Source organism: Coccinella septempunctata, chromosome 4 (genome assembly GCF_907165205.1).
Source record: "Coccinella septempunctata chromosome 4, icCocSept1.1, whole genome shotgun sequence".
Lineage (NCBI taxonomy): Eukaryota > Metazoa > Arthropoda > Insecta > Coleoptera > Coccinellidae > Coccinella > Coccinella septempunctata.
In genome coordinates, this window is record NC_058192.1 from 32,391,409 (window position 1) to 32,404,581 (window position 13,173).

Below are 13,173 nucleotides of genomic sequence, written 5' to 3' on the forward strand. Positions count from 1 at the left end.
AGTTCTAAGTCCAACCCGGTGAGTTAATCGTTAGCTAACCTACTCACTTAAGTTCGAAGTGGGTATCGGTGTAACCCCAAAAAAAATAAAGTCTAAGTCCCGGTGTATCAGAAGAAAAAAAAAATCTAAGTTCAAGTCCCGGCGCACTAAAATAATCTAAGTCCCGATGTATCACACCAAAAATTTTACAAGTTCAACGTTACTCGAAAAAAAAATTGTCAATCAGTCCCACTAAAGTTCGAAAATATTCGCGAAATACCGCACACACTCGCAAGTCGTTTCGTATAGTCCGGAAAATTTCCCGAAATTCGAATCGCACCAGAACGCACAGGTTAATTTCCAAACAGTTTTTCAATTTCAATATTCGGAAAATAAATCGCAATAATCGAATTTCAGTTTTCAGAAAAATCAGAAATAATTGGTAAGTTTCAACAGTACAGGTCAAAAGAAATAAAAGCAGGTAGACAAGTTATCAACAGGGTAATAGGTGATTCACTATTCAACCGATAGGTAAATCAAGCCTATTAAATTTTTCCAATTGTGACAATAAATTTTCAATGTTCGGAAATTCACTCACCTTCAATACGAAATTAGAGCAGTTCAATTCAATAAATCAGAAATAATAAGAAATCGGAAATAATTTCCACTGATATTAAGGCGCAACAACAGTTCAGTTTTCAATAACTCAATAAAGTAATCGGCAAAAGGAATAATCACAAATTAATTAAATTATTTCCAATAGGTTTCAACAATAGGAAAATTTTCAGAATATAGTCCAATTCAATTCACAGTATAACAGTTCAATACAGAGTGGCAGGTAATAAAACACAGTTCAAGTTTATTTTTCACAGTTCTCGGTTCAAGAAATAGTTACTCACTGTTCTTAGGTTTTACTCACTGTTTCGGGAATTCACTCACTGTCCGGTTAATGTTTCTCACCTCTGTTGTTTCCTACTTGATTTTGCACGGTCCCTGCTCGGGCGCCATTTTTGTAACGAGGTTTACTCGGAGAAGCCTTAATCTCGAGCGCCAGCTATTCTTTTCAATAGGAAGAATAGCAAACCTACCAGAGTAGCTGCTAGCCGGAGACAGAGCTCGATGTTGTCTAGGGTGGTAGCGACAACGAAGAAGTCAAAATCGAATTATGTAAAAGTTTATTCACACCTTCGGAAACTAATTAGATGTACAAGTGAGATATGTGTAGGTACGAACTATGAGTGATTCTATAAGCGAACATACATTCGGGAAATCCTATCCGGTCACGAGCACTTATGAAATTTATACCGGGTGTAGTGAAAAATTAACGGTTCAATAAAAATGCGTCAACCAGAACTGACGGAACGAATGCTAAGGACTTGCTATACGGTATCGGTATGTAGTTGTATTTCCCCGGAAATGAAACACAATAAGGGCGGATCTGTTCGAGACTTTTATTCGCTGCCCCAAGGGTTAACACGCCATGACTGACAGCGAAGAAAATGTCTATTTTTAGCGCAACTACGGGATTTCACTGACTACGTACGGTATCTCTTATTCTCTGCCCCAAGGGTTATAACACGCCATGACTGACAGAAAAGAATAGATTTCGGATTTAACACTTATGACGCGGACAGGGGGGTTGACGGAACTTTCCCTTCAGTACCCCAAGGGTTAACACGCCATGACTGATAGCGAAGGGAAAAGTCAGACTCGCGAAACAGGGTAAAGAACGATAAAATACAACAGAAAACGATACAGTACAGCAGTGTCAAAGTTAAGGAAGTAACGGCGTAGGTCTAACAAAGAAATTTAACGGTACAGACGGAGACCTACCTCCTTTGTTTCAAGCACTCGGAACTCAAAGGATTTAAAAGAAAAAAACTAAAAAATTAACTCTAAGCACTGATGCAAACACAAAATGATTATTCTGCAACGGCGAAAGAAATACCGAAAATTAACTGGATCTATAACAGAAGTCACCACGTTAGAAAGCGAAAAATCGAAAATACTGAAGCGAAGTGAAAGAACCGAAGTAAAAGTCAAAAAGTGACCGTCGCGGGGGGAAAATTTGCTTTTATAGGCATATCCCCTCTCACGGTAAAAAACTGAAAATTCCAGAATGCGACAAGAATGAAAAACGTTGTCAGCTCCGGTTTATCGCATATTAACAGATGAAAAACGTCGAAATCTTCAGCGGCATGTAAGAAAAACAACGTGAAATACAGATAAGCGGTTTTTTACATTTACTCTGCCTGTCGGAATGAACGTACGGAATATTCGAGAATTAAAATATTTTCAAAGGCGGAAATTTAAAACGAAAGAAATGCACTAAAATGAACTCCAATTTTCCTCAGAAAACTGGACTTCATTACACGTCTATTACTGATACTTAATTGTAGTACAAAATACGATTATTAAACGTCTATTTTTCGTACATTAAAGTCGTTGAAATATAGTCTATAATATATGAGTTGTGAACGTTTATAGACGACTGGTTTTCGACGAAAGTTCTGAATTACTTAAGTAGTCTAAAAGACGTATATGAAATACGAATAGGAGACGTATATCCAGGATTGATTTTATACGTCTACCACGCGGACATTTGTCCTTCTTATTTGGTCTAATGAAACCGTATTTATACGTCGGAATAAGTTGACTTATATATGTTTAATAAACGAAAGGTGGTTTCCTGGGAATGATGTTTAATAACGGGCTTCAGATTCACGAGATTTTCCCCTGCTATTGGCCTTGGCTACACGGAGTTCTCGACATCTTGGACAGGCACGGAGGGCTAATTCCCTACTGGTTGGCATGCGGAACTTGTTCAACTTCTTTCGGGGTGGTTCAGATTGGGTGGATGCGCTGGGGATATCACACTGGACGGCAGCCTCTCTTTGACGGTGATGAGAATGACAAGGACAATTTCTAGTCAGTATACCTAGCAGGCCGCAACTGCTGCAGAAGAAAATCGGTGTACCGGTGCAGTGGGCTCGACTTGCCACCTCTACGGCCACCAACCCCAACGCCCACAGGTCGACGGATGTGTCATACGGTTCCAGTCTTCGTTGTTCCGGTGCCCAGTATACAATGGCTCCTGCTGGCTCGGTGAGCAGGGGTTGGGCGGCCAACCCAAAATCTGCCAGCAGGAATCGGCACCGGCGGCGTAAGATGTTGGCCGGCTTGATGTCTCGATGAACTATCCGCTGACGGTGACACTCCGTCAAGGCTGCTGCCAGTTGCCTCATCACCCGGAACAACCGAGACGGCTGGCTTCTCGGTCCCTCTCGACGCAGGAATGCGTTGAGATCCTCATCGCAGAGAGGCATAACCATGAAAAGGTAATCCGTCTCAACGATGGCCTCGTGCAGAGATAGTATGTTCGGGTGTTCCAGTAGTCTGAGCATGTCTACTTCATGGATAGCGTGGTGAGTCAACATTGTCCTTTTCACAGCCACGGCTTGGCCGTGTCGTCGGCCTCTATAGACACGCCCAAAGCTGCCTTCTCCTAGGATCTCCCCCATCTGAAACATGTTAACTAGACACCTTTCATCTTACGGGACACTGGTTCTGGTTGGCCGAGCAACTACAGTTATTCAGATAAACATGTAAACGGAAAATAATAATATAATCGGTAACGAAAAAAAAAATATGTATATATATTCGGTAACGGAAAAAAATCACGGATTTCCTCTTTTCAGAGGTTATCTCCATAGAACGGTTAACGGATCATGACAATACATAAATATATATTATGCATGAAATGGTTTTAAATCTTTAATGTGTATGTTAGTGATTTTTCTACCTCCTGTATCTTTCAGGTCGTAAACGACAGGTGAAACAACTTTAACGACGGTAAACGGTCAAACTGTCAACGGCCGAGGATAAAGGACGGTCCCGGCGTAGAACTTGATCTCCCACATGGTATCGGACTTCTCTTCGTCGAAGATTGTAGTGGTGAGCCTGTTGTTGGAAGGCACGGTATAGTCTAGTACGGACGAACTCATAAGCCTCTTGGAGATGTCTGATTTGTTGAGTACGGTAAGTCATGTCTGTTTTCTTCTTCTGGACGGTTGGATTCTTCGTTCATTTCTTTATTGTGGGGGTTTGTCGAATAAATCGCCCTTGGGACTTCTAGTTCCCTTCCGTAATTCAAAAATGCCGGTGCGAATCCAGTAGACTCCTGCTTAGCGGTGTTGATGGCAAACGTTAACTCTCCTATCTTTTCATCCCAGGTTCGTTGATCAGCTTCACAAAACTGTGCTATCATAGTCTTCAGGGTACGTTTAGCTCTTTCCACAGGGTTGCACTGAGGAGTATACGGTGGTGTGAAACGGTGAGCGATGTTCAGCTCTCGGAGACTGTTCTTGAATAGTCTGCTGTCGAATTGTACTCCGTTGTCGGATATTACTAGTTTTGGGCAACCGTATTTCAGGATGACTTATTCGTAGAGGGCCGAATAAACAGTTTTGGCGGTGGCTTTACGCAACGGACGACACTCTACCCACTTTGTGAACCGGTCTTGCATTATTACGATGTAGGAGTTTCCCTTTTTTGACCGTGGCAATGGTCCTACAATGTCCGTGGATACTTCTTTGAACGGCGCATTCGCCATTCGGTGTGGTTGCATCTTCCCAGGGGTTTTCTGTTGCGAAACTTTGTATTTTTGGCACGATGTGCAGTTTCTCACGTATTTTGCAATGTCTCCAAACATCCCTGGCCAGTAGTAGTTTCTGGCTATCCTTGCAATCGTCTTGGCAATCCCCAGGTGACCTGCTAGTTCTGAGTCGTGGTTTTCCTTCAGTTGTAACGGGGTTTTCCTCGGTGGACTCGAGCGCCAGCTATTCTTTAGGGGAGAATAGCAAACCTACCCCGGCAGCTACTAGCCGGAGACAGGGTTCCCTTGTGTCTAGGATGTTAGCGACGCACAATGATAGGCAGAATCAACGTATACAACAACTTTTATTTGTCGATTCGAAAAAGGGGTACACAACTAGCACTATTACAAAATGCAGAGACTCGAAATCGGTGAGAATTACAGGGCAAAAACTAACGGAATAACATTGGATCCGATCTCAACGGTATACGGGGGTTAACGGAGTTGTTCGCCAGCCAGAACCTGAGACGTACACTTGACGGACAGATATTGGACTTCAGCCGGGTTAGGGGATAAAAGACAGCACAGAAATACGGGTACGTCACCCCAAAGTGTCTTCGGTACCCCCTGGGCGTCCGCACCTGCAGGGTACTTTAACGACAGTAGGGGTGAACTAGATACGACGGGAAATTTCGGGAAAGGGTGAGCCACCCCAAAGTGTCTTCGGTACCCCCTGGGCGTCCGCACCTGCAGGGTACTTTAATGACAGTAGGGGTGGAACTCAGACTCGGGTATGAGAGACGGAAAAACTGAAGTTCCAATATTAAAAAAAATAACGGCGTGTAGTCTTACCTTTGGCTTGGCCACTTGCACTCCCGAATTTCAAAGTAATTTGCCCCAACGGCGGTGAATGAGAAAAAAAAGCAAACAAAAATTTGAACTCTAATATAAAGAAGCAAAAAAAATAAATATCTTCTGACAAATTCCGGCGGACGGCACTAAGGATCGTAATTAGCAACGCAAGTTAATCTTTAGTGAAAAACGCAAGTGTCGCGAGTTAATCTTCAGTGAAAAAACGCAAGTCAAAATCGTAAGTGAAGTGGCCTGCGGGGGCACATCTGATTTTATACCCACAGGGGGGGTGCGGGAATCAGATGTGCCCGACAGTCGAAATTCGGTAATTTTGCGTCGATGAAAACGTCTTAATTTCGACTTATCTGTGCTAGCGAACAAAAAAACTCGATTATCTTCCAATTCAGGATGTTTTATACGGTGCGACATCGTTTTTAGGAAATAAAAACGGAATAAAAACGGTGCGGTATGTTTACAATTCCGAACGATGTCGGAATCCTGAATTGGAAATTCGAAAAGATTTCTCGAAACAAAATTATTTAAAAAGGAAAACTAAAATAATTATTCTAAAATGAGGGAATAGGTTGGAAAACCCATTTTCTCATTACATCCCCTCGTCTCCGGTTGAAAAATTGAATCCACGATGAAATAGGGGATTAAATTTTTCACGGTGAAATCTACTAAGTCCAGTTAACGGTTTGACTATTCACGGCAAGACGATTGAGATCGGATTTACAATAAACAAGTTCACCTAATCTACTCCAGGTGGCTTATACTCGGCCAATGCTCCCACTCTATGGTCCGCGATGACGGCGCTTTTCGATGAATCTGTCGAAGTTCTGTGTTCTATCAGCTAACCTCCAAAGTTGAATTGTCAAACTTCGCCGGGTGGTTCCAAACTTCGATTTCCATTTCCATCGGTGAAGGAAATGCCGGAAAATAGTGGAAACAGTGCAGGACGGAATGTTCAAAGTGAGTACCATTTCGATTTGTCATTCGTTGTGTTATTTCTGAACCATTTTAGGGTGGACTTCGCAAAGCCGGCTCCGGGCACATGTCATGGGGGGTTAACAGTTACCAATATCATCGAACCAGGGTAGTTTGGAATACCAGACAGCGTCGTTGGCTCCCCATGTGACGGTGGTGCAATTCCCCAATGGTGTTGGAGTCAGCAGCAGTTGTAGGTTGCATAAAAATGAGAGAAAAGCATTTAGTATATTGATATCCTGGAGCAGAGGGATGACAGGGTGTACGGTGAAATTTCGGAAGAAACGGTAAGTACGGTCGGTAATGTGAATAAGGAGATACAAATATACTGTTCTATTTCACTTACCGTTCAGGCCAGTTTGTAATATCGGTGTAAGCGGTGTCAGCCTTCTATTGCTATTTTCTATTCGGTTATTGTATTTAACAGTGACACAGGGGTGAAATAGAGACAAACAGGACGGGTGTATCTCACTTGTTATTATCGGACCCACAATTAATACAGAAAAATTGAATTAACTGTAACGGTTACTGTTTTTCCAGTGAATTAACGGAATTTTCTGTTGTAGGTGTTCTGGGATACCACTTATCTACACAATGACAGTCAGACGGCCCTGCCTGGTGGTAACAAAAGCTGCACAGAACAAACAAAACTGCACGGAACAGAATCTTCCAACGCTGGCAGACCAGGTCAGACCCATCGGTTATGGTGGAATCGCGGAAATATAGGTATGTACATTCTGGCAGTTAATAAGGAGATACAAGTATAAGGCTCTATTTCACTCACCTGGGCACTTACTCAGTGAAAGCAGCGGTATTCGGTGATAAATATTATTTTTAACGGTAATAGAGGGGTGAAATAGAGTCAGACAGAACGGATGTATCCCATTTATTATCGGTGCATGCTATAATATAACGGTACGGTTTAATTTGATTACGGTCATTAACAAGACTTCTTGTTGTAGGTTTTGGCCACATAGTGGCACCTCGGACAGGCCTGGGTCGTCTTCTGGGACGTCTTCCGGGGGAGCGGTTCCTTCTTTGGACCTGGAGCGGTCTTCCGGGGAAGCGGTTCCTTCTTCGGAATTGGAGCGGTACGGGGCTTCTTGTTTCCTGGACCGGTAGGAGACGGTGTTGGATCTTTCTTCACACCTCCACATGGACAATCCCGGGAGAGGGTGTCCAACAGACCACAGCGGCTGCAGAACAGGGTGGGGGTTCTGCTACAGGTGGCTCTGGTGTGTTCCCCCTGGCCGCACCTCCAACACAACCCCGGGCGGAGCTCCACGTATACCTGGGGGCCCATAGTCCCAACGGTTCTGGTGCTTGGGGGTAGGTACTCGTCTTTGTCAGTTTGTTGTTCTTGTGTTTGTGTTCCCTTCCGTATCCTCGCTTTCGTCTCCAGGTACCTTTTACTGACTCCAGTTTTTCCCCAGGATTCAACGGTGTTGGATGGGACCTTCTCCCTGGGCGGTGTTGTCCCTGGTAGTCTCGCCGGTCCGAGCGCTGGGGACGGTGTTGTGGAGCAACCGGCGGCGATATTCGGCGTCGGGCGGAGGAATGCCTTCGCTGCTCCCAACGGTAAGGGGACCGGTCTGGGTGGATCTTCGGGTATGTCCACCTCCTCGGGGTCCACAAATCCCAGCTCCTTATCGAGGCGTTCCAGGATCTCCACCTCCATGTTGTCGTCAGCCATGGTGTCGGATGGAGGACAAGTCGTGGCCTCAACGGTCGGTTTCTGCTAGAAAAAGACAGGTGAGTGAGGTACTATTTCTGCATGATCGTTAGTGTATATTTTATTATTTTTTTTTTTTTTTTCTGACTTCTCTCTATCCTAAGACAGAGAGACGGAGTACCTCTTGTCTTGTCCGTTTCTGGCGGCACCCAGATTCGGCGGACGGAGCCGGACGGGAACCTAAAGCGGTGTCGGGCTCGCGGACCGCCCCTGCTTCCCGGCAGGAGCGCCCTCACTTTCCGCTTTAGGCTCCGGGTCCATTCTGGGGGTTGCGGTGCGGTATCCAATCGGTGTGCCAGGTCCGGTGGCAGGCGGACGACCCACAGATCATCGGACGGTGGTGCTGGGGTTGTCTCCAGGTCCACCACGGTGGACAGATGGACGGCCGGCCACTCCCACTGGTCGGCGGAGCGGCGGAGGGACGGCTCGTCCATCAACAGCCCTTCGACGAACCAGACCACGGACGGGTGCAGCTGGGCCAACTCCCTCTGGCGTTCTTCGCCTGGGGAGGAGGCCCAGTGCTCCGTAGCCTGTCCGTCGATTCGGCAGGGCCGGCCCGTGGCCACGTCCATGGCCACGAGCCCTAAGGCCCATAGATCCACCGCGGTGTTGTACGGTTCCCGGCGGTGTTGTTCCGGGCTCCAGTACACTGGGGTGCCAGCCAACTCTGTCAGGAGTGGTCGGCACGGTGTAATTTGCTCGGCCACTCCGAAGTCAGCTAGCATGAACCGAGCCCCCCGTCTTAGCACGTTACCGGGTTTCAGATCGCGGTGGACCACGCCGTGCCGGTGGCATTCGGCGAGGCCCACGGCGATCTGGCGGACCACCCGGAAGAAGGATGAGGGGCCCCTCCTCGGACCCTTGCGGACGAGGAAGGTCCCCAAATCCTCCTCACATAACGGCAAGACCAGGTATAAGTGAGGGGGCTCCACCAACGTCTCGATGAGCGGTATTATATTGCAGTGGTCAAAGAGGCCCATGAATTCTGCCTCCCTGGCGGCTAGGGGATCCAGGTGGACCTCTTTGATGGCACGGCGTTGGCCCTCCTGACCACGTTCCCTGGCACTGAAAACGCGGCCAAAGCCGCCTTCCCCCAGAATGGCCTCTATGCAGTATTTCTCCATCCTGCAACGGTAATCAGTATTAGTTCAAATATTCGGAGAGAACACGGTTCTGGCTGGTCCGGATGCCGCATCTTCGTTAAGAAAAAAAAATTTTATTATTATATTTTTTCTCTCTAGGGGCCGGACAACTTGTGATGCACTGACGGACGGACGGTACGGATTCACAACCCGGCATGGGGGCCACGGACTACACACTTGGAGTAGGACGGAGTACGGGGGAAATGGTACCTGTCGAGGGAAGGAAAGGTAAAACGGTTATTTGACTAATTTACCAAGTGGAGGTGCTGTGAATCGGTGGAGCATCTCGGGCATGCTCGAAGAGCAAGCTCTTCGCTCGTCAGCATCCGACGTGGCCACGGGATATCTTCCCTACCCTCGATGCAGTCACAAACCTCCAGTGTGTCCCACAGGCCACAACGGTCACAGCTTCGAGTCGACGGTCCCCTAGTCAGCCAGATCGATCCGGGGAGGCCACAACGCCAGCACGCCCCGGATACGGTTGTCTGCAAATCGGACATCTGAAACTGATTTTAAGTTCAGTACGGTCAACACCCACCGACGGCCGGAGGGCTCTGGCGGACGAAACGGGGAACCCCTCGAATGAGACCGGAACCAAATGGTGAGTTCGGTGAATTTTCTAAACGGTTATTTACGGTATACTTACTAACAATCTGACGGGTGATACGGTTTTAAATCCTTTACATGAATATTGGTGATTTTCTTACCACTGTCATCTTTCAGGTCATAAACAACGGGTGAAATCACTTTCACAACGGTATACGGACCAGAGAACTTCGGAGCCAACTTGGCTGCAAAGCTATCAACGGCAGACGACAACGGATTAGCACGGCGCAGAACTCTATCACCGACATGGAAACGAACTTCTCTTCGACGGAGGTTGTAATGATGAGCTTGCTGCTCAAATGCACGGTACAACCTGGTATTGACAAACTCATAGGCCTCCTGAAGATGACGGATTTGTTCTGTACGGTGAGTAAGATTTACTCTACTTTCTTCTGGGCTTCTGTTTGTCTCCTCGGTGTATTCGTCTTGGGTGTTTGACGAGTAGATTGCCTTTGGAACTGTTAGTTCCCTTCCATAGTTCAGGAATGCCGGTGTGAATCCTGTAGATTCTTGTTTTGCGGTATTCAGGGCGAAAGTTAGTTCACCTAACTTCTCATCCCAAGTACGGTGATCGGCTTCACAGAACTGACCTATCATAGTTTTCAACGTACGATTGGCTCGTTCTACGGCGTTGCACTGTGGTGTATACGGAGGGGTGAAACGGTGAGCAATGTTTAGCTCTCGGAGACTGTTTTTGAACAGTCTACTGTCATACTGTACCCCGTTGTCAGATATCACCAGTTTTGGACAGCCATATCGGAGTATAACCTGTTCATACAGGGCTGAATAAACGGTTTTGGCGGTGGCTTTCCGCAACGGACGGCATTCAACCCATTTCGTGAAACGGTCCTGCATCACCACTACGTAAGAATTTCCCTTCTTGGAACGGGGGAGTGGCCCAACCACATCTGTACAGACCTCTTGGAACGGTGCATCAGTCATTCTATGTGGTTGCATTTTTCCAGGCGTCTTCTGTTGTGGTACTTTGTACCTTTGACATGATGGGCAGTTCCTTACGTATTTTGCGACATCTCTGAACATCCCTGGCCAGTAATAATTCCGGGCTAGCCGAGAGATGGTTTTGGAGATTCCCAGGTGACCAGCTAATTCCGAATCGTGATTTTCTTTCAGGACCTCCAGTCGTTGTTCGGTGGGTACACAGAGCTTCCATGGTTGTCCGGATCCAACTTCAGTAAAGTCGGAAGAGTCCCAGAAGTGACGATACAGTTTCCCATCCTCAACGGCGAAGTCAGGGAAATCTTCTGGGTCTCTTTGTACCTCTTGGAGCTTTTTGTTGTACCAACTGCAGCGAACTTCGACGTCGGCCAGGCATACGGAATCTACAGACGGTAACGGGTTTCGGGACAGACTGTCGGCGACTTTGTTCAGGGCACCTTTGCGGTATTGGACTTCAAAGTCGAATTGCTGAAGGAAAACGGCCCATCGAGCAATTCTTCCGGACGGTGACTTGATGGAATTCAGCCATTTCAGACTCATGTGGTCGGAAATTACGGTGAAATGAAATCCTTCCAGGTATGGTCGCAGTTTCTCTATCGAGAAAACAATGGCGAGACATTCCTTTTCGGACACGGAGTAATTTCTTTCGGCGGTGTTCAAGGTACGGCTGACATAGGCGATCACCCTTTCCTCCCCATCAAGAACTTGGGTCAGGGCTCCTCCAAGGCCTACGTCACTGGCGTCTGTTTGCAGGACGAACGGTTGATTGAAATCCGGACAGGCCAGTATCGGTGATTCGGTCAGTTTTTGTTTCAGGAGGTCGAACGCTTCTTGTTGTTCCTCACCCCACTTCCAACGTGGTTTCTTCTTTAACAGGTGAGTCAACGGTGAAACGACATCGGAAAAGTTCTCTATAAAACGGCGGTACCAGCTAGCAACTCCCAGAAAACGGCGCAATTCACGGATAGTTTTCGGCGCTGGGAATGCTACGATAGAGGAAACTTTATCCGGGTCGGTACGGATTCCTTCGGAGGTAACGACATGTCCTAGGTATTTTAGAGATTTTCGTACAAAGTCACACTTTTCGGGATTGAGACGAAGATTGGCTTCTCTCAACCGCCGGAATACTTCTCTTAAGTTCTCCAGGTGCTCCTCGAAAGTTTCCCCCAGGACAACTATGTCGTCCAGGTAAGCGAACGCCTCCGGTTCCATTTCTGGGCCAATAACGGTGTCTAAGAATCTCTGGAATGTGGCTGGACTAGCGTGAAGACCAAACGGCATAACGGTGAACTGGAACAATCCCCTTCCTGGAACTGTGAAGGCAGTAATCGGACGGCTCTCCTTTGCTAACGGTATCTGCCAGTATCCTTGTTTCAGATCCAGTGTGGAGATGTATTTGGCCTTACGCAGTTTATCCAGAATCCCAGAAATGTACGGCAACGGGTATGCATCTTTTACAGACACTTGGTTGACGGCACGAAAGTCGATGCAAAAACGGTATTTTCCGTCTTTCTTCCTGACCAATACTACCGGTGAACTCCACGGTGACTTGGAGGGTTCAATCACTCCCTCAGCCAGCATACGGTCTACTTCCTGATTGAAGATCTCCTGCATTTTCGGGTTTAGGGGTCGGTATCGTTGTTTGATCGGTTCGGTGCCCGGTTTCAGTTTGATCTTATGTTCAATCAGGTCGGTTGTACCATATAGGTCCTCAAACTTCTTTAATTCTTCTTTCAGAAATGCCTCCAGCTCCTGTTTCTGAGACTCTGTCAGCTCCAACAGGTGTTCTTCGGCGGTGTGAACTTCTGCGGTGGTTTCGACGGGAGTCATCGGTTTCGAGATCAGACGGCCTTCTAGAAAGCACTCGGCGGTACTGAGGTTTACGGAAAACTTGAAAGTCGACAGAACATCCATCCCCAGAATAATGTCAACCGGTAAGTTTGGTACCAGTAAGAATTTCAAATCAGGCAGTGTGTAATCGGAAATTTGCACGGTGGTGGTGTACAGTTTCGGTGTGACGGTGGTTTGTCCGTTCGCTATTACTGCGAAACTGTTGTGCATCGTTTGTCCTGTGATTCCTTTACTTTCACACTGATCGGATACGGCCTGACTGCAGAAACTCCTGGTCGCTCCGGTATCTATCAGTGCTCGGAAGTGTTTGCCGGCTATTCTGACCTCTACTAACGGACGGTTATCATTACAGGTAGTCGGTGCCAGTGGAGTCAGGATTCCGGGAGATGTGGTCGACTCCGCCTCCAATCTCCCCTTCAGTTTCCCGAACACGGACATTCTCGTGAGAGAATGTTTTCCCTCTGGCATCGAGA

At 46.9% G+C, this 13,173-nt stretch overlaps 2 protein-coding genes across 3 annotated transcripts; both read right to left on the reverse strand.

Moving 5' to 3' along the window:
- Positions 1-2,681: 2,681 nt before the first annotated feature.
- On the reverse strand, positions 2,682-3,509 carry LOC123311644 (cell division control protein 2 homolog 3-like). The gene has a single exon (XM_044895712.1). The coding sequence runs from the start codon at positions 3,507-3,509 to the stop codon at positions 2,682-2,684; it is 828 nt and encodes a 275-aa protein (XP_044751647.1).
- A 3,772-nt stretch (positions 3,510-7,281) lies between these two features.
- Positions 7,282-10,003, reverse strand: LOC123311368. Of its 2 annotated transcripts, none has more exons than XM_044895278.1 (2): positions 9,541-10,003; positions 7,282-8,147 (listed from the first exon to the last, which is right to left on the reverse strand). In XM_044895278.1, exons 1-2 carry the CDS (start codon positions 9,784-9,786, stop codon positions 7,353-7,355), a joined length of 1,041 nt encoding a protein of 346 aa, XP_044751213.1. In that variant the 5' UTR covers positions 9,787-10,003; the 3' UTR covers positions 7,282-7,352. The 2 variants fall into 2 exon arrangements, with proteins under 2 accessions (XP_044751213.1, XP_044751212.1); XM_044895277.1 differs by having other exon boundaries at positions 7,282-8,150.
- Positions 10,004-13,173: the final 3,170 nt, after the last annotated feature.